The sequence below is a fragment of the Procambarus clarkii genome, chromosome 26 (genome assembly GCF_040958095.1).
Source record: "Procambarus clarkii isolate CNS0578487 chromosome 26, FALCON_Pclarkii_2.0, whole genome shotgun sequence".
NCBI classification, from domain to species: domain Eukaryota; kingdom Metazoa; phylum Arthropoda; class Malacostraca; order Decapoda; family Cambaridae; genus Procambarus; species Procambarus clarkii.
This window is the reverse complement of record NC_091175.1, coordinates 11608951-11631304: the sequence shown is the minus strand read 5'-3', so window position 1 is coordinate 11631304 and position 22354 is coordinate 11608951. Positions and strand designations below refer to the sequence as shown.

The window sequence follows — 22354 nt, the reverse complement described above, 5'->3', positions numbered from 1 at the left end:
CAAGAATTTAGTCAAGCATCAGCTCAAGAAATTATGGCATTCATAAATACAATATATAAATATTAAGAAATACAAAAGTAGTCATCAAATGCCATTCACCAACAATACCCTGGGAATATAACATTGTCATCACCAGAGATCGTTGCCTCAATAAATGTTGTTATTCTTCTCTGTAGTCTCTACCAAAATGTTCATCACTAGGCTACTGCTCTTTTCTTTATCAATTTGCTGGGCAGAAATCACTTAATCCTCAGAGCTAGGCCTCGACATAATTCAATAATAATAAATACTCTCGCCCCCTTTTCACTGGGTCAAGTACATCAACATATACAGTTCTCTCACAAACAAACACAGATGACCAATTAATCCTCCATATATACCATTTTGCAGATTGGTCTCCCTTGTAGATTAACCTTCTAGTAAATCAACTAGGACAAACTGGAAAGAGCTAGCTAACAGTCCTGTGAGCTTTTTCCGTTTAGGTTGATGTTTGGTTCCAGGCACCTCTCGTCTATAAATGGATCATTTCTGAATCTGGTTTTAGTAGGCCTGGTAGCATTTATATGCCTCTGTGGTACCAGGAACCTACTGAAATGGTAGCCAAGAAGAAATGGATTCCAGAGGTATGGTATGCAGTGGAAAATTTGGGAGTGGGGGATCGAGACCTGGACATATAATAAAATCAGGTACGCCCAGTCAGTATTAAAAAAGGATGTAAGAAAAGAAATGGTAGGTTTTTGTTTAAACCAATCAGTAGGTAGAAATAAAAGGGTGGCACATTTTCAAATTACTAACATTGTGTAAAAAATAAGCAAATAAAAATATGTAACACCACAAATAAGGATATAATGGGATTTAGGGCAAGACTAAGCACCAGTGCTTTTTGATAAATATGCACTAAGGCTGACATTATTTAGCACTGCACCATAAACATGGCTTGATACTTGCGACTACAAAGAGGTAATCACATGATTATGTCAAATAAGCAATCGAGATGAATCAATAAGGCTAAAATTTGAGGAACTGAATATGTTGCTCCACTAGGACCCAGTGACCACTGCATCCAGATGTTTGAATATCAAGTAGAACTAAAAGTATGACAGGATGAGGATAAAATTAAAAAACAATGGAATATCACAGTGTAGTATGAACAAATTTATTCCTTGAGGTGATACAAAAAATCTTTAATGCATTTTACAATGCATGATAAGATTAGGTTCCAGAGAAATGCATCAAGGTTAGACAGGTTCATCTTGGAAGGAAAAAAGGTTTGTCTAAAGCATGCCCATATAGCAAGTATATCATTAACGGTTTACTATATTTTACAATGATTTATGAATTCTGATACTACCATTTTTTCCCTATCTATGCATTAATCATGTCTATTTTTCTGAGTACTGTACATTTAAGAGATTCAAAGAACAAAATTCATTTAGACTTCAGCTTTTTCCTGGTTTTATTAAGATAAATAAACAGTATAGATACAAAAATAATTGTTGTAACAAAAATTTAATGGAAGAATTATATTGCCCAGTCAAAAGATTACTTTGGTCTTGAATTCTCGATGCAACTGAATGATTTTTAAAGAATAAAAAATGTGTTACTTTTGTGGAAGATGGCAGCCATATACTGTACCAGTATAGAGAATGAGAACTCCCTAGCAAGCTATTGTACTGTGTAAATTTCACACAACGTAATTCATAAATCTATTCACATTTCTAAATGTTAAGGAAACAATTTGAGAAAATGTAATAAATATCTTAAAACATTTCATATATTCATAAAACCTGCAAATAAAATATCTTAATCTTGGCCAAGAATGTCAGCATAATTGCGACGGATGATAACTGGCACTGCAGACGTAGGCAAAACGCTCTGTTCTGTAACAAGAGCTGTAACTAAGCAGGCTGGTGTCACATCATAGACAAGGTTCACAACATTCAGATTCTGTGTCTCTCTCCAATTAGCAAGAAGATCACGGTATTCTTTTGATGGACATGAGACTACAGTATCTGCATCTCCTGTGTGAGAGAAACAATTTACAACTAGATATATTTCAATTGCAGCCAGAGTAAGGGCACAATTTTTTTAATCTCGTGCCCTTACACAAGTAAATGTCCTATACCAGTTAAATATAAATTTAACATTCCACAAATAATTGAACACAACTTTGCATATACAGTATTTACACTAATAATATGTAAACAATATATTTAAAATGCACTATCAGGTAAAAGTAATAAATAACCAAGCATTGAACAAAATGAAAGGCTCATTTGGTGAGGCTCCTCAGTACGTATATACTTAGTATGTACTGTAGTATGTACAGTATTGCTAATCATTAGGAAATCGCACTAAACCTACCCTGACCTACTGCCCAAAACCAAGAAATGAATGTGGGCCCATTAGGCTCCTGAGCTTCACTCTGGTAACACCAAGCTTTAGGCCAGCACACCAGACATCTCTGAGACACATATGTTACCTACTGGGAGCCAGAATCAGACTCTGGCTCACTCTATAAGGCCAGGAGAGCAAGGGATCACTCGCAATACTGCATAAAACCCACCAAACAGTATGTGTAATAAAACAAGAACCTGTTCGAAGGAAACTTTGCACCACTAGGAAAACAAGACAACTATTGCTAGTGCAAAATACCCTAAACCCCTAAACATAATATGCATCACTGCTACCAGATTGTCGCTCGAGTCACTGGGGTCTTGGTCGGCCTGGCCCCTCACTATGTAGCTGGCAGTACGTAATCCCACAGGAAAGAAGGGAATAGAGCAGGAATGCAGTGCTATTGAGGACACACCAGAAATGGGCATTTCATTACTTTCAATGTTTAATTTCCGGCCAGGACCTCTCGGTAGTTCCCCAAGCTTACTCTATTAAGAGTACCTCAATATGTATTGAGGATATTGAAGATTGAGTACTCTATTGAGAGCACCTCAATAGAGTCTGATAATTCTGACAACAGAAAAAGCAACCTAGGCTGACTAGTGGAAAAAAAAGGCAGGAAAATGAGGGCCTAGGGTAAAAAAAAGGTGTGCCAAGACAGAAGGACCACCTGCAAAGAAAAGAAAAAAAAAAGAGCCAACCTCAGGACTGTCAGAAGCATTTATTCTGAAAAGTAGTCATGGAAAAAATAATCCATTAGAGCAGCAAACAACCACACAATATTAGTTGTTAATTACTCACAAAGGGCCCCAAACCAGGCAGCATGGAAAGGAGCAGCTAGACCGGGAAAGAGAGAAAGAAAAGCATATCTCCCTGGGCCAGGCAAAATATGCTCTCCATGAATGCCACACAATTCATAAATGGTGCGTCATACACTACAACCCACCAAAACCGTGCAAAAGTAAATACGATCACTTGCAGGTAGCTGAACAGACTGCAAATCCAAAGGCACAAAACTAGCAGGAAGAAAAGGAAAGAGTGCCAAGCAAAGCCCCCTTAACTCTTCCCTCCAAACCATGCCCCCGGAAAAGTAACACAATAATAGGGATTGTGGGATCAATGTGAGGAAAGGTAGGGTCAGACGCCAATGCCACAATCCTGGAGAGAACAGCCACAGCTGCCAGAAACACACTAATGTACCAATATCTTACAGACTAAATCATGGCCAGAAGAGGGGGATCAGTAGAGAGCATGCAAGAGCACGGACGCTCTCAGCAGCCTGGGGGCTTAATGCCGTAACAGTCAATGTTGCTTCAGAATTTAGTTCTTTCATCATGTTTGTTTTATTTCACCTTTTTTTCTTGTGGGTTTTTCTTGGTTTTGGGTCAATCTCTTATCACCAAGCTTCCGTTCTCCCAAAAACAGCAGATTTTGGCCCTACCTCCCTGTAAGTCAGATTGGGGTCTCTAGAGGCCTGCCTCCTGCACTCCTCAAGGAATTAGCTTCACCAGAGTGCAAGCTACAAGGGAAGCTACTGAGGAAGGGTTCTCCCATAACCTGGTTGATACCTGGTTGATGGGGTTCTGGGAGTTCTTCTACTCCCCAAGCCCGGCCCAAGGCCAGGCTTGACTTGTGAGAGTTTGGTCCACTAGGCTGTTGCTTGGAGCGGCCCGCAGGCCCACATACCCACCACAGCCCGGTTGGTCCGGCACTCCTTGGAGGAATAAATCTAGTTTCCTCTTGAAGATATCCACGGTTGTATATCAACTTCCTTCATATTGTACATGATATATATTATTGACAAGATATAAATGAATTATAGGGACCTTTATCACATGTCTGTTTAAATAAGTGAGAAACCGTGCTCTTCTATTACCCGTACAAAAAAACTATCTATTTTGCTGAAAATTCCCTGAGAATGTGACACTTCTCTATACAAATACTGTACACCCAAATGACTAAATGCTAGAAATCCAAAAGGTATTATTGCAACAGGGAATACATAACAAATCTTAACCTTAATACCTGGGATATGGACAAGAAGGTAAGCAAGCAGTTTTAAAATTTCCAGTCACTAATACTTAGCCATATGAGCTATATAACAAAACTTGAATACAGTACTGTACTTCTGTATAGATGACGAGGTCATACAAGAAAAAGACATGGGAATGGCGAGATAGCATAAGGGTATGGCATGTGAGATCAAAGAAACAACATGAGGTGTTTTAGTTGTGTTGAAATAATTGGAAATATTATTGCCCCAAAAAGTGCAGTAAAAGTAGCTAGGCTTAGAGGAAAGTAGCAAGCATTCTAGAACTCGTTTTATAATTTTTAGCTGACTCGAATGAAGTATGATGGATGTCTTTGGTGTTATATGTATATGGAGAAGAGAGAAAGAGAGAGAAGCAACAAAAAAGTAAAAGGGCATGAATGAGGTGTAAAGAAGAAATTTATACCCAACATTTAGGTAGAATAGACTGTGAAGTATGGAAAACAAGAAATGTTCAAGAATAGGACTGCAAGAGAACTTCACATACGATTGATATAGATTAAGCCACCCAAGAGGTGGCACGGGCATGAATAGCCCGTAAACTTCACATACGATCCTGCTGCACTCTGAAAGGAAAAGGTTATAGACGAACACCTGCTATAATTAATACTAGAAAACAAAAAACAAGAAGAATTTCTCCACTTACCTAATTCATTAATAACCAAAGAGTCAGTCAGATCATTGTTGCAAAACTTGTAGGTATGACAGAGCACAATAAATGGTGTATCATGATTAGCCGCAGCAAGGGCTAATCCAGCGGTGCCACAAGTTCCTTGAATGGCTCCGTTCATCATCACTGCCTCTGCCTCCACCACCACTTTGGTCACCTAAAAAAAAAAAAAAAGATACAGTATAGCCTAATTGTAATTACAGGATGATAGCTAAGCGCATCATGTCTTGTCTTCCTACAATTTCACATTCGGCTGCTCTGTCATATAAGATCCCACTGTAACCTCTAACATGGATTGTGCAAATGAGGCAGGAGAGCAAACCATGACACCAAATGGAATATTCAAGCATGCCAATAGGATCATAATGTACTATGGAAGTCACTGGAGAATATGCTGTCCAAGCTCTGGCTTGTTATAATCACTGGAACTTGGTTTCTTATGCACTTTGGGCCACGTTTATTGGTGTTACGCTTTTACATTATAGTTATATAATTAATTTAATGTGTGTGGTGACTAGTCTCTGTGTATTCCACTTATTTTCAGGTCTGTCATGATGAGTTTAGTTCTGGTTATGAACCAAAGACAGTAAATGGAAGATAGAAAACACTGGGGATGCTATGCCTGACCTAAAAGTAAGCTGATGCAACCTGGGCCACTCAGCTGTGAAGGCCAACCTCAGCACACTGTTAATACAAGCTTGTGAACCATTAGTGAGCCAACACTCGCACCCAACCCAGGCCAAGACAGAGGGGCAACTAAATCCCGACTCGCCTAAGGCAAGGGCCGCCCCAAGGAGGACGGACCTCTAAGAGAGTAAACTCCCAAACACACTGGAGAAGAAAACTGTCAGTGCAGAGGCAGTGCTAGGGAACACTCAAGAAAGGCAGCCCTGAGCATATGCAGCTCCATGCACTATAGAGACCAGGACCATGCTACACCAAAACAATGCACCACACAAGGCCACACAGGACTAAGTCCAAGAAAGGCTGACACTTAGCCAAGAAGCATTTGAACCTTTCACAGCTTGATGATGACCAGGTAGCCCGAAAACAGACACATTTTTCACTCTGTATCAGCATCAGAACTGAGGGCCGTGGACAGCCCCTGTGGGCCCTGACTCCCCCAGCCCCCAAAGAAGTTGTAGGGGTGGAGTGAATGACTGCACACTTGTTTCAAGAGATCTGATAGTTTGTTTATAGTGTTTAGGGAATTCATCTTGGCGAGTTTCGAGGTTTTAGTCTCTTTGAACCCAGCTGTGGTATGTCACCTGCTCCCCACACCTCTGAGGGAGGGCCAGGTTCTGGCTCTGGTCCCTTGTAGGCTAATCAGAACATGACTGATGTGATGCAGTAGTTTGGAGCTTTTTCAATGAGATAGCTCCCAACTACTGGTTCCTTTCCAGGCCTTCACCAGAAAGGAACCTTAACACAAACTGCATATACATATCATAAATATTAAGAAAATATTAATATTACAACCAAAGCTTAAGTTATCAGCTTGGATACTTCACCCCATTGTGGGAATCTTTTAAGTCTGCATATTTCGTCCCACACTGGGATCATCGTCAGTATGGATATCTCACTTCATGCTGGGATCCTGGTCAGTTTGGATATTTCACCCCACATTGGTATCCTTATCAACCTGAATATATATGCCCCATGCAGGTGTGTTTATCAGCCTGAAATTCTGATTTACATTACAATCATCAGTCAAAGAATTTTAACTCACCCTGGGGTCCTTATCAGGTTGAGATATTCAAATAGTTTCTCTATGATAATTTAACAAGTATAGTATTACATTCCCTGAAATTATAGTATGTCTATAAATATGTCTTAAAAAAGATAGGCTTTCTGTATGCCATCTGACATTATTGCATACATGTTTTAGGGTTTTAAATATATATACTAAGATATATTTTAAATATAATGAACATTGAAAATACTGTACAATATATTTTAGAAGTGACATTTATTTACCTTATGCATAATATGTGTGACATCTGTGATAAGCCGGTAATAAGTGGTAACACCCAAGGCGGACAGTCTCTTGACCATAGCAGCACCAGAAGAAGGGTATGGAGAGTCTACCACAACAACACTAACTATATTGCCGCCATTATATACAGCTTCAATCACCTCATACATCAGGGCAGAACTAAGAAAAAGAACAAAAGTAGATTTTACATGATTTATCATAATTCACTATTCTTTGCTTTATATAAATCAGGGATTTCCAAACTAGGAACATGTACCCCCTGGTGCATTCTCTAATTTGTATATATATATATTCCAAGATTGCTTTATTAACTAAAGAGTCAACTTGGTATATATGTACCCGGACAAAATCAACCCTGGAACACACACACACACTATAGCAACCTTGGAACATACACTTATTTGTGTTAAATATATTTTCTTTCCCATTATCCTTAATCTTTTTTCCTCTACCTTTTCAACACTTTTGCAGTCAAGCCCCTTACCATATGCTTGATGGGAATCAGTCCTGCCCTCTCTGGGCCTCGTTCAGCGTTGCATGAAACGTTTATACTGTAATACTTTGTTTCTTTTCTTAAGTCAATTGTTGTGTTATAATTATGAATTTTGTGCAAGTGTTAGGAAAATAGTGTTTGATAGTATAGATGAATAATAAATGATATATGAATAATGGTTTATGCATGGTATTGCTGAATATACATATGTTAAGTAACACAACCATTCTTCATTTAAATATTAATCATAAATTCATTTAAATATTAATCATAAAAAAATACAAAAATATGGCTAAGTTATAGACAAATGATCCGTCTATATTGCTATAAAAAGAAAGCAAACATTACTTGCATACTTTTCATCAGATAAGTTGCACAACGACGAGAAAATACATGCAAGCTGAGAAACAATAGTCTCATGTGAAGGGGTGAATGGCTGAGATGATCTCTGGGGGGGTCTGCTCACACACTGAAATGCTATACCAATGGTTATGGGCATATATTACAGGTCAGGTCATGTATTTCAAGAATACTGAAATCTTTGAACACCTCTCTTGATGACATCTCTCAAGAATGGAGTGATGAGTACTGGGAGTGGATTATTGGTGCTTTAATAAATACAAGTTGTTGTATGACTGAACTCATGTTCAGTCCAACCAGAAATGTAATGCTTTGTATAAAGTGGAACGAGGATCTTTGTGGCAATTACAACAAAGCAGCAGGTGAAAGGTTTCAATATTTATGCAACTGCTCTAGTGGTTGCCACCCTATTTGTTACCATAAAAAGTAAAATACCTTTACACCATTTTATAGAGTATAAACCATAGTGATTTTGAAGTGTGGTGGCATATGTAGAAATTTTGGTGATGCTATGTTTTCTCTAGATATCGCTCAAGACATTTCACACCCCATTCCCTAACAATTCTTAAAATGTAAAATCTGTCACCAAAAGGCTATGTGACCCAATAACAGTAGGCCTTCCTTGCACACTTATACATTAGTTATGAAAGTATCTTTTATGTGATGGCATTCTTTAGGTACCACATGGGCCCTGGAATTTTAGGAATGAAAATAATTTTGACAAAGTCATATTACACCCCCTACCAGGGATGCATAATTAATTCTAAGCAATATCCTTGAACTCAAACTGCAAATAAATTAATCCCAAATTTAAGAGAATACACAAATATAAATCTGTTCCATCCAATACCCTATTTACCACTCAACTTATAATTAAATTCACAATAATTAAATAAAATAAGAGTTGTTTACATACTATCCAAAAGTGAGAATAACATCTCCATCCTGGATGAGAGATGCAGCATGTGAAGCTATAGTGCTACTGGCCAGGTTAATGTTATCCCGCACATATTCATCAATGGATGTTCGTAACTCATCCTTGGCTTGTGCTTCAGGCATGTTGGGCTCAATGCTATTGACCTTGTGCTTTAAAAATCTGAAATACCAAGAAACAAATCTGAATAATTTTGAAAACATAAGAATTAAAACAATTTACTTCATTAGGTCAATGAATTAGGACACCTCAAAGTGGTGGCTTATCAGGAATTGTAAGAATACTTTTGAAATTAATGTTTTAGGGTTAAAAATTTATTAGACCAGCTTGATTAAAAATAATAAGTAGAGAAATCCTACCGAATTGCATTGTCCATGGCTATTGCTTGAGGTCGGCATGCATTGAGAAAAGCCACATTTGGAAGTAGTTTTTCAGCTAAATCACGTGAAAGATCACATGACTCGGGCGTTCGATAATCGCTAATAAATCGCTTTAACGCAGCCAGTGTAGAAACAACTCTTGCTGTTGAGCCATCCACAATGCGATCCTAAAAAATATAAAACCTTATTAAGTTGGGATTGAATTAATTTGTAATTTCTTCATTTTCTACTGAGGTTATTTACTTTAAAAATTAGCAATTTTGAAGAACTAATAATCTAAGAATTTAAATCCTTAAATAAAAAAATAATCAGTTCTTGTTAGCAAGAAGTGCATTAGCAATCTAAAGAGATTTTTGAAAACAGAAGCAGGACTAAATTATATCTTATGGCACAGTTTAAGAATCCAAAACAATTAACTAAACATCCAAGTTTTGATGTAAATAATATCCTGTTGTGACTGCCTCCTCTCTTCCCCCATTAGTAACATTATTGAATTGATTATGTCACTAATATGGAATGATTGTTGTAATGATTATGTCACTAATATGGGAAGATTGTTGTAATGATTTTGTCACTAATATGGGATGATTGTTGTAATGATTATGTCACTAATATGGGATGATTGTTGTAATGATTATGTCACTAATACGGGATGATTGTTGTAATGATTATGTCACTAATATAGGATGATTGTTGTAATGATTATGTCACTAATATGAATGGATTACAGTCGAAAATAAATGTGCATATGCTTGAATATGTACTTAAACTATTGAGCCTTTCAAAGTTTGGAAATGAATAAAAGTAATTAAAGAGAACATGAGCTTGAGTGAAGTTCATGAACATTTGGTTTCAGTGTGGGTGACGGATCCATCGTGTCCAACCAGCAGAGTGAGAAGGTAAATAACGTTCCCAGACACAACAGGAATGATTCTGAGAGTTGTTACGAATGTATGACAATGGCAGATATAAGGGATAATAAAGATGACCTCCACAAAATGATAGACGGTTGGGACAAGTTAAGTGAGAAGGTGGTGGAGGCCAAAACCATCAGTAGTTTCAAAGCGTTATATAACAAAGAGTGCTGGGAAGACAGGACACCACGAGCATTGCCTTCATCCTGTAACTACACTTAGGTAATTACACTAAAGTCTACAAATCACAGTCAAGGAAGAGTGTACGGTGGCATGGAATCAAATCATCACTACCCAAGCATAAATCTAGATATGCAAAATGCATTACCCATACACAAGGCATGGCTAAGTGCAAATATGATTTTCTTCTTTTTAAAGTGAATATAATTATGATTGTTTAAGCATACAATTAACTAAAATCAGTCGTCCCTTCACCTTCTAGTGTGTGGTCTGGTCAACTAACTAAAATCAGCTTCCATCAATAATGTTATGATGATCAAGTTTCAAGCACTACCCACAAACTGGGGCAGCTGGAATGCAGCAGCCCCAGAAAAGACGACTCCCAAACCCCTCAGAGACGATAACTCAGGTGAGGAAACCAAAAATAAGAAACGACACAAAGAAAGATGATTCTGAAACAATATACAGTATATCAGAGCTAAAAATAAGCTAAGAACATGCAAGATGGATAACATAAATATACAACTGAGAAGTGTAAGTACAGTAAGAAGCAAACCTTAAGACAGGTTCCCATCAAGCAGCTTGTCCTCATAAACAATGGCCAAACCCCCTGTTTATGAATGAAAAATGGTTTATACATGACTCACAACTGATGACATCCGAACACTTCCGGAACAAGTGCTTCACTGACAACTTTTGTTCGAACCACAACACTGTAAATGCTTCACCCACGTACTACAAATATAAATAATCTCCAATAAAACCTAAACACCTAACCTAACCAAGGCCTAAATATGCACAATATGCTAATACAGTATATAATAATATTAATTTATATTTAAGAAAATTTCTGTTTTGAATAAACAGCATGTTAAAATTTATGAATGCGTATTTGGGGTTGACTGCTGAATGGAATGGAGTTGGTCTGAGGACAGGTCACATCATGACAAAAATATTCTAAGGGATGTTAAAGCTATTTATCTAATGCAGGTAACCAGTCCTAGCAGAGGCTACACAAAGTATGTGAGTAAGGATGAGGGCCAGCTGACTCCATAAAAAAACAGAACTGCAAACTGGTGATGTGCTTGAGCACTGGCAAATGATTGTTTACCATCAGCCAACTACTGCTTAGGCAGTTTTGGGTTAACAATTGTGACCCAAAACAATTTGGAATTGCTTTTAAATATATAGATGGTAAAATACTAAAGAAATTGTTCACGACCTTTGTTAGACCAAAGCTGGAATATGCAGTGGTTGCATGGTGCCCATATTTTAACAAGCACATCAACAAACTGGAAAAAGTGGAAAAAAACATGCCTCTAAATGGCTCCCGGAACCGAAGGACAAGAGCTACGAGGAGAAGTTGGAGGCATTAAATATGCCCAACGAGAACATAGAAGAAAAAGAAGTGATATGATCACAACGTACAAAACAGTAATGAGAATCGATAAAATTGATAGGAAAGAATTCCTGAGACCTGGAATTTCAAGAACAAGAGGTCATAGATTTAAACTAACGGAACAAAGCTGCCGGAAAAACATAAGAAATTTCACTTTCGCAAACAGAGTGGTAGACGGTTGGAACAAGTTAGGCAAGAAGTTGATGGAGGTCAAAATTGTCAGTACAGTAATTTCAAAGTGTTACATGACAAAGAGTGCTGGGAAGACGGGACACCATGAGCGTAGCTCTCATCCTGTAACTACACCTAGGTAATTACACCCAATCCACAAAAATACTGGAACGTATTGGTCTAGCAAGAGGTAAAGAAGTTGTGCCTGGTTACCTAGTGGCAAGCTTGACAAATTTAATAACCACCATAATACATTTTTACTGGATGTTGACTTTGATAAAGCTCCAAATACAGGACTTGACTTAACACTGGATATTAACCCCTGTGGGATGTTAAATCAGGGGTTCATAAACTGGGTGGATACAGTATGCTGCATTCTACATTCATTTACCAGTGCATGTCTACTGAACAGGGGTCAACTTCCCCTTATCTGGCAAGTCTTGGTGCAAGTCTGCAATGTTAGACATCTATTGTGGCACAACACGAAAATTCCTAATTTCTGTATACTGTTATGATGATTTTGGGATATTAATCCAAAGTACACTTTCACAATATAAAAGTTAAAACTTTGATACATGGTATAATTTAAATGTTTAATATCCATAGAATATAAAAAAAAAGGAGTCCTGAAAAAGAAAATAAATAAAGATAATCACCTTCATTTTCAATCCAAGAGTTCGAATAGCTGGATGGATGGCATCACAATTGACAGGATAAATGGGTGGCTGGGAAGAGTGTGGCGTGAGATGGCCCAATAAGGGAATCCTATGACCGGTCTGGTAGTTGTCCACTGGACTCTTTCTCCATCTCCTTCCTCCTTCCCATCCACTCTTCTTTTTTTTCTGGGGAAGCTTTACTTTATCATTACCAAGGTGGACTTGTACCTGCCCCTTGTGTTGTTTTTCTGGCTCTTGTTTAGCTATAGCTGTTATTTTTGCTTGCCTCTGAGCCTCCTGTTTCTCACGCCTCTCTCTCCGCAAATCTGCCTTTGATTTTCCACTTGCACCTTCTTGACTTGTTCCTTGAGATGTTGCAGATGACTTTTCTTTCTGTATCTGTTGCAGTGGCTTCTGTTTGTCCACATGTTGTTTCTCTAGAGTAATCGTAGCCAGAGCCGTCGGCTTCTGTTTGTGTAGAATCTCTGTCTTACTCTCCATTTTAACATGATTATCACTTTCCGATTTATTTTCATTTTGATTCTTTTCTTCGTTTTTTTTCTTAGACATTTTTTTAGCATCTTTTCGAGCCTTTCTTTCTCGTTCTATTTCTTCCTTAGATTTTACTCTTGTAGACTCTAACACAGTACTAGGAAGAGACACTAATTCTGAGGAAATAATTTTCACTGGTGATGTTTCTCTGGCATCCTGACCAGTTGAAATAGGTTTACCAGTGCTATTGCTACAAGCCTCATTACCACTATGTTGAATAACTATACGGTCCAAAAGATTACAGAGATGATCTAACTTGCTTGTTGCTTCAGTCATGATGATTGAGTTCAATTCAAAGTTTAATGGGTTAAATTTTGAATTATTAGTTCTTTCTGTCACACTGTCACTTGAGATGTTCTGCTCTTTCACATTTGTCTGTGAATGAGAATTTTCCACAGTTACAGCTGATGTAATTGCTTGTGTTTCTAATGCCAACAGTTGTGATGAACAGGTAGAGGATAAATTGGACTCTTGAACAGACGATGACTGTGATGAAGCAGATGCTTTTTGCGGAGACTGCTTTTCAAGGGATTTTAATTTAGTTTTCTCTTGTGAAGGCACTTTTGCTAGTGCTTCAGCTCCTGAAACTCTAACTTTGTGCAATGTTTCAAAATTAGATGACTTTGAAGTTTTATCATTTTGTGCAACTGGTTGTGTTGGCCCTGCTGTCAATGGTTCTATTGCAGAAACTGGTCCATTTGAAACAGTTATTTTTGGTGAGCCTTTTTTTGAAGTGCCACCTTTAGGTGCCTTTGTATGTTGGAGTCCTGCTATATGTTTCCCGAGTTGTGAAGGCTCTCCTTTCACTGACCCAACATTACTGTCTAGTCCTTGTGAAGGTCCTTTCTTTGGTGATGTAGCTTGTGGAATTCTTACTTTAGGTTTAGGGGAAGATGTAAGATCAACTGAATTTGGAGAGACTGGTTTTGGTGTTCCAGCTATTGAAGGCACAGAGATTTGCCCTTCCTGTGATTGCTCTCCTAGAGTCCCTCCTGAATCGGAAGATGCGCACGCCCCAACCAGAGGTGTCCTCTTCTTCGAGCGCTTTCTATTTTTTTTGTGTTTTGAACCTTCCTGAAAAGCAGCATGAATCAGTACCACATAATCTGAATAATTGTGATTTATTTTATGAAGCCTAAATAGTGTAAACTATAAAAAACTTACAAATAATTCATATTTTCAATTTGCATTAAAAACAATTATCTTTCAGATAAGGTGATTTTTAATCAAGATAAAATTAAAAACAAACAACAAAAGTAAAATGTTAAATGATTCAGTAAAAAAATATGATTCGGTAAAACATTTGGTTGCCTATACTGTATTAACTTATCAATAAGACAAAACACATTAAATAAATATAAAATATAACTGAAAGCTACATTATTACTAAGCACAGTGTGCACGACTTATAAAACACTGCAAAAATCACACAACGAATATGTACTTCACACAGTGCATCAGGACTACACTTAATGATCACTTCATATGTAAACAAGTTATACTGTATACAGTGGAAGTAATTAGGAAAACCAAGCATTGAATGTAATGAAACAACAATTTATGGGTGAGCCTCAGAGGCTCACTGAGGCTGAGATTCCTCCATTTTAATGAGTCACATCAGTTGTAGTTCTGTTTGTCCTACAGGGGACAAGCGCCAGAACCTGCCCCCCCCCCCTCACAGAGGCAGAAAGAGCAAATAACAATCCACCTCCCTACTGGGAACGCATCCAGAAAGTCAGCAAAGCTTTACTAACAACTGCAAAGTTTGCAGCAAACAAATCATCAAATCAGCCAAACAACTTTGCAAGTGATACACATAAAACAATTGGTTCGTTCAAAACTAACTTGCAGACGTTATTACCGATAGCCACCATGAGGCTGCCTGGGCCCAACCCAGAACCAGCTTCACTGAATCAGTTCTGGAGCTGGTTAACAACCCACCAACAAACCTAAAAGCAAGTGTGGAAATCAAGGAGCCACCAGGGCTCAACCAACAAGAGACATTTCATTACCTGGAATGTTGGGTTTCTCGGGAAGCCCTTTGATGACTCCTAGAAGTAAATATCCACGGAAAAAGAAATATGGGACTTACCAGAGGAGGAGAGATGGCAGATATTAAGATGAGAACGAGACCCACCGCCAGAAAACTCGAACTAGAGCAACAAAAAACTGACTGGAACCAGAGACGTTAACAAAATAAGGGGCCACCAGAAACCTGTTAGACTGCCAAAACCTCCCCCGAGCCCAAATATCAGCCCAGGATATATTGGAGTATGCCGCTGCCTATGTAGTATGCTTGCGAACATGTGGGCACATGAGTAGATAGCAGGCTGGCCAAACTTAATGACACAGTGCAAGCCCTGGGAAATGCAAACCTTGAAACAGGGGCCAACCAACAATGTATCAACCATGGCAGAACCAATGGCCTGCAGGTAGCAGTGTAGAGCCACTACTAGATGCACCCCCAGCCAGATCAACCATGCATCAATCACCAAGGGCTGCCTGCAGGCAGCCAGCCTACTCATTCTTTGCCAGAAAAGAAGAACAAGACCACAAATGCACAAAGAGTCCAACAAGGCCAAAGATGCAGAATCCATGCCTCTGGAAAAAGCACGAAGCTCCCACATCTGCAGCCAGAGGTAAGAGCCGGCAAATACACCGCCTTGGGAAAGACATCTTGGGCTGAAGGGAAAACCATGAACCAAGGACAGAAGAGAAACATCAAAATCCTGTCAAGAGAACAGGATGGCTCCGGGTGAGCATAAACAGACCGGAAGTGCAAGAATGCACAAGACAACTTGTGGAATGGCACCAAAGACAAATTGATGCTGAACACAAATAACAGTGGTTTTGCCAATAAGAGGCAACAATATTAGGCATGAGATGATGGTTGAGGAATAACCATGACTAGTATGACAGGACTACCTGGACTGAAACCAAAGTTAATGAAGCAAGAGAAAGAGGTGATATGAGTGCCAGGTAACTTGATACTGTTGCCATGAAGAAATACATCGATGGGACACCAGTAATCCACCCACCTGCTCGCCATACAAATGGCAACAGACCCACATAAAAAACTCCAGACACATTGAGCAGAGAAGGTTGAACATGTGAGGTACATCGTTCGACAAATCTGCTGAAAGAGGTAGTGCAGCAGAAAAACTCCCAGGCTCAGACACCAGACTAGAAGAGCTGGAAACCATGGCTGAGCTGGCCACCAAGGAGCCAGGACCACCCTCCCTGAGTACGAATCCAGACTGGACAGGATCTAGAGCAACAACTGAACCGGGAGAAATTGATAAATACACCGCCACCTCAACCAATCCAGTCAAAGGCATCCACTACAAGACCTTGCAATCAGGTAATGGATCCACATAGCAACCCATCCTCCTGTTTAGATACTACTTCTTGTAACTAAGTGGACCATCGTACATATATTGATATAATGGACAATTAGACAGAAGTCGGTTCTACAGTGCATTCACTTTATCGAGTCCAGAATAAAGCTAAACACCAAACTTAAATATTCCTAGGCCTAGTATAACACACATGTGTACTATATTAGGCCTCAGATAGCATGCATTAGGCTTAGGATGGTTAGGTTACATCAGGTTTTATTAGCAACAAATACAAAACTTTTTTTCCAGTTTGTCCAAATTCAAAAGTATGTATCAAATTCTACTTTCTAATTATTCATTACGTCAATACATGTACGATAGTCCACATCCAGTAAATCCTCCCCAGTCAAGATACGAACCTAGGCCAAAGCGCTCGCAAAATGCCAGGCGAGTGTGTTACCACTTCGCCATGGAGATTGTGGAGTGAACCAACTGTTTTGTTAGAAGGGTTTGTGGAGTTGTTTGGTTGTAGTGATGCTTTGTTTCCTATAAACCTTGCAATTGTCTATAAAACTTTGATGACTTTCCAGATGTTTCCCGTTGGGGTGGCGGATTGCCATTTGCTCTCTCTACCTCTATGAGGGTGGAGGTACATGTTCTGCCTCTGGTCCCTGGTAGGTCAAACAGAATTCCTGGGACTAATGAAGCAATTTCAGCTTTAGGTAGCCGCCAAGGGGCTTCCTCAGAAAAAGTACCTATACTACAAAATTATGAAAAATTTGCACCAGTTGCAATGTTTCATTTCCAGTTCTCTGATATGTAATTTATTCCTAGTACCTGATAGTCCACTTATAGATTTAACAAAGAGAAAATTACACCCTTACCAGGTATGATTCTGTAAGTGAATATCACATTTGAGGAAGGTAATGTTCACTTTTATAACTATTTCTAGAGACCCATTTGACTTTTTGTCTTACATTATGTTTTCTGCTATTTTCCATGTTTTATGCAAAATTTACTCAAAACGTTTATAGATACCCCAAACATTAACACAAATAATTTAATAATGCAAACATTGATCGATAAATCAAATAAAACAAACAAATTCAGATATTTTTAGGAATATACTGTCCATTTAATTGCAACAATATATATGAAAATACAATATGGTGCATCCACATAACCACTATTACAGTACTGTACAAACTACAAGTGCTAACATAACTATGGGCAAAATCAAACAGGTTCAAAGCACACTCATAAAGCAAACTTTGATACTGACTTACTGAAGCAACTAGACACTAAACAGCTTTACTTGCAAAGATTTACTAACAAATAATAGCCATTGTCTTTAAAAGGTAGGGGGATTTTAGTGTTAATACCAATTTATTTTTAAATTAAATGTGTGTATACTGTATATGTTTTACTGAATGTTTTTATGTATGATTATTTATCACAATTACTGTTGCATATAGTCTTGCAAGCTAAAAAAATTCCCCATAAAAATAATTTTACAAAATCCACCATTTAATTCAATTCATTTTTTTCCCTGGTGGGTGAACTTTGTATCCCCATAAGCTAAACACCTGGAGACCTCTAAACCAGTCAACGAGCTAACAAGGAAACTGAGTGCACCCACAAGATGTTAATGAGACACCAGCCGATGTCTGCAGCAGCAAAAAATGAACAATGGGCTTCAGGACCAGGCCAGGTTCAATCATAACTGACCTTAAGTCAGAACCATGCAACCATAGAACTAGTGCCAACTGACAAGGAACCAAAATCTGGCAACTAGGGGAGCCGGTCGGCCGAGCAGACAGCACACTGGACTTGTGATCCTGTGTTCGATCCCAGGCACTGGCGAGAAACAATGGGCAAAAGTTTCTTTCACCCTATGCCCCTGTTACCTAGCAGTAAAAATAGGTACCTGGGTGTTAGTCAGCTGTCACGGGCTGCTTCCTGGATGTGGAGGCCTGGGCCGAGGACCGGGCCGCGGGGACACTAAAAGCCCCGAAATCATCTCAAGATAACCAAGAAAGGATCACAAACCCCAGCTAACAGACAAATCAAAAGACCGAATTCCCAAACCAGCTAGATGTCAAGGCAGGCAAAGATACAAGACTCCTAAAGACAAAAAACCCAGAGACCAACCAATGAACCAAGGAGCCTCATACTAAAAGTGAGGCAGCTCTTGAACCAGAAAAACCAGACCACCTAGACGCAGTCCGAGAGGTTCAGGGATTCCAACCAAAACACCCATCTGCAGGACCAAAAGAGCTACCTGAATGAGGGCAAGAGGAACGAGGGACCAGGAAGGGACTCAGAAAAACCAGAGAAAACAAAGAACCAAGGCACCCATGAGGGGACTGAAAATCAACAGAACACTCACTTCAACAGCAGGTGTTATTGCCACCATGGAGGAAAACCATCAACCCAAAAGGGGCAGAGATGGAGACAGACAGGTGATCAAAGACCAACATAACCTAAGGCCAAGGAACATGTGGAAAAGCCACAAGAATGGCACCAGACTTTGGGATGGAGCCTCCTTGAATGAGAAGTATAAGGGATCCCCAATCCTCAACCCAGAGCACACTGGAAGGGAGGCTGGGTGCCAGGAAGTGGCCCACACAAACCCACAACCTGGGGTAATGTAGCGAGGGAAGGTAGAAGGTGCAAGCTGCCATTGACACCTGAGCTGGAACACACTTACACAGCGGACACCCCAGAAAGTAGTAGCATGCACACAAAATCAAGGGTGGGGCTCCTTGAGAGAAGAAAACCCTACAGGTTGACTCCCAAACCTTCTGAAGAAGGGAAAAACCTTGACCAAGGGCAGAAGCAATGCCAGTGGTAACCAGAGAATGCTTCTCTGGCCACATACAGCCAAGGCAAACAAGTGAGCAAGGTACAGGCAACTGATTGGCATAAAAACATGCAAGTGAAGCAAGACAGGAACAAACACAAACACAGGACCCCTGCACTGGACAGAATCTACTGATGCCCAAATGCATCCGTAAATGCATTTAGTTCAAAGCTGATGCATGCAGAGCCAGTAAATACCAGGAAGTCTATGACAGTGTACACCAAGTGCTTGAATGACTGGGGGTGGCTGTCTGGGATCCTTGAGCAGCCAGGGCTGCTATCTGGTGGCTAGGGTATGGAGCTAACTCATGATGGACCCAAACAATGAATAAACCTGGAGTATACCTAGAGTGGGTTCTGGGTGTTCCTCTACTCTCCAAGCTTGGCCTGGGCCAGGCTTCTCTTGTGATAACTTGGTCTTACAAGCTTGTCCAAGCAATTGCTTGCTTTGGTGCCTTCTACCTTTCTAGTGGTTTTCCCTTCAGTTATGTAGTTGTTCTTTTATCCCTATTTCCTTTGCATCTTTTGTAGGTGGTAAACTCTGGTCCTGGTCATCAATAGGCTCTTGTGATTCAATAAAGCCTGGTGTGGTACCTTGGTTTGGAAGTCTCCAGGTGTTTAGCTTGAGAAGAAATAGATGGGAACCCTTCCAGAAAATAAAAATATCAGGCAGGAAATAGCGGCCTGAATAGATATTTTCATAAATCATCAAATTTAATTTGTAATATTTTATATGCCAAATATGTTAAGCCACATTGTGCAGGTCTAAAGTCTCTAGTCTTATCACATAGATTAGCCAATTTCCAAATGTGCACCACTAAGTGATAGATAATGGGGACTAACACCTCTAAGTGGAAGATGCTGGGGACTAATAGGGTGGCTAGCTGGTGAAGCTAGCTGAAGATCATATTAATTAATATAATTAATTTTCTTAAATTAGTACCCATAATGTAAATAAGAATGGTTATTTTGTTCACATTTGATTCACATTGAAGTGAATTTTGTTAATTGAACTGCATAAAGTAAATGAGAGCTTGACAACTCCATGGGTTGGTATAACTCAATGTTAATAGACAGGCAGAGCACAACTGAAAACATGTAAATTGTAGGAGCAATGCTTTGTAGTTAGTATTTTTCTTTTACAATGCAATTATTAAATCTTTTGTGAAAATTATGTGGCCAAGTTTTGCATAACAAACTGTAAGCACACTTCTAAAATGCTACATAAAATACTGTACTAGTAACTAGAATAAAACAGTTATGCAGGATTACAGTTTTATGGTTAGGACAAGAAAATTATCACTTATCAGTACTGTATTTTGCTTCCAAATATTGAACTACTGTACTTTCATCTAGTTAAAACAGTTCGTGAGTGTTTGCAACCACATGAATGATATGGTTGTCGAAGTTGAGCAATATATTTGAATACAAGTGTTAATAACCAAGATAGAATGGACATTCAGCTACCCAATACAAAAATTTAAAAAATATAGCTTTCTGTATACTGTATATGGAGAATGTTATGGGGGTATTATGAGAATGGCTTTAGTATCTTGCAGCAGCAGAACAGCTCATACTCACAGGTGGAGCCATGTTGCCTACACCTTGAGCTGCTGAAGCTGTTGGGTGGAAGAACATTACCATTATTCTAATTTTTTAGGTAAATTAAGAAAAATACAAAGAGCTGTTGATCTAGCTTTTGTGATACATCCCTTATGGAAAAAAAATGATAAAAATTAAGAGGACTGACTGACCCATGTGAAATTCTGCTATTTGGATAAAGTATATCACACTGTTATAACTTAACATAATGTGTATTTAGCCAGTAAATATTGCAGAAACACCTATATAGGCAATGGCAAAAGCAGTAACTACTTAAAGCATTTCATTCGTTTTCTATTGTGAGGAGAACTGAAAGAAAATGCACATTTTGGATTTCTTTTAGAACTGTAAATAGAAAGTGATCATGTTTAATTAACCAAATCCAATCTGACCTAATACAGTAGTGCAGTAATCTAAAAAATAATATTAATAAAAAAAAATGGGCAATGACCATAGTGCGCGGTGATGCTGCCATAAGTTTTTTGTCAATAAATGATTGTGTAATTTTCACAATCCGTCACAAGCATGCAGGTGAACCCCATGCATGCAAGCGACCAATGCCCATAAAATATTACCTCATCCAGGAGCCAAGAAATGCTTAAGAAATTGAATGAACAGTTTACAAAATCATTGCCTTCAAGACAGGTCGCCCATTTTAGAATTCATCCCTAATATAAGAGTGACGATAGTGGGGACAGCTGCAGCTGTCCCCACTATCGTCACTGCTGCAGTGAAGCTGCAGACATATGGAAGGTCCCCAAAGTCTTGTTGAAGATCTTGTTCGGCAGTTTTATGAACTGTAGCTATCTTAGTACAGTATATATAACTAGCAAGTTACTCTACAGGTCGATATCTTTGCTTATAGTAACCTAGCATAATGTACCATAGCCTTAAACCTAACCAAACATGGCCTAACCCAACACCTCACGTCCAGACACAACACTCCACATGGTGTCCTCCTTCAAGGAACTTGTGTTGCATCAAACATACATAGCAACGTCATTACAGCGCACTAATAAGGCGAATATATTTGTATTGTTTACTCAGAACTTAAACGTGACCGAGTTCAACTCTTGGTGAACACACACTTGCAACGATGAATTTTGCTAATTTGATGTTTTTTTTCTGTGAACGGACATCAAATTTCTAACAAAATTTACTTTTCTCTAACCAGCCTTTCTTGTCAACTCCTCAACTATGAGTAACATTATCGAGGCCACTTTGTGCTAAGCAACTATGGTGAAAAGTTGAGGTAATGTGTGGTAAAGAAATAATGGTAAGAGAGAGTGACTATCACCTGAAGCCTCCATATGTTTACCTCGCTCTCTTGTTCACCCACAGAGACCACCGGCCTCAACATTCTCCATCACTACCCAACGGCCTAATTTTATTTATTTATT

At 38.9% G+C, this 22354-nt stretch overlaps 1 protein-coding gene across 4 annotated transcripts; it reads right to left on the bottom strand.

Moving 5' to 3' along the window:
• Positions 1 to 1129: 1129 nt before the first annotated feature.
• LOC123756792 (eukaryotic translation initiation factor 2B subunit delta) lies at positions 1130 to 22317 on the bottom strand. Of its 4 annotated transcripts, none has more exons than XM_045740128.2 (8): positions 22252 to 22317; positions 20934 to 20971; positions 12601 to 14226; positions 9260 to 9447; positions 8883 to 9062; positions 7095 to 7272; positions 5094 to 5274; positions 1130 to 2021 (listed from the first exon to the last, which is right to left on the bottom strand). In XM_045740128.2, the coding sequence occupies exons 1-8, from the start codon at positions 22262 to 22264 to the stop codon at positions 1804 to 1806; spliced, it is 2622 nt and encodes an 873-aa protein (XP_045596084.1). In that variant the 5' UTR covers positions 22265 to 22317; the 3' UTR covers positions 1130 to 1803. The 4 variants fall into 4 exon arrangements, with proteins under 4 accessions (XP_045596084.1, XP_045596085.1, XP_069188010.1 ...); XM_045740129.2 differs by having other exon boundaries at positions 22273 to 22296; XM_069331909.1 differs by lacking the exon at positions 22252 to 22317 and adding an exon at positions 22126 to 22177.
• Positions 22318 to 22354: the final 37 nt, after the last annotated feature.

Coding starts and splice junctions, on each gene's coding strand:
- LOC123756792 (XM_069331909.1), bottom strand. CDS start 22,162: ATGTTACTCATAGTTGAGGAGTTGACAAGAAAGGCTG. Junction 9,448..12,600: donor CTCTTGGATTGAAAATGAAG/GTGATTATCTTT, acceptor TATATTTTTTAG/GATCGCATTGTGGATGGCTC. Junction 5,275..7,094: donor TCACACATATTATGCATAAG/GTAAATAAATGT, acceptor TTTTTTTTTTAG/GTGACCAAAGTGGTGGTGGA.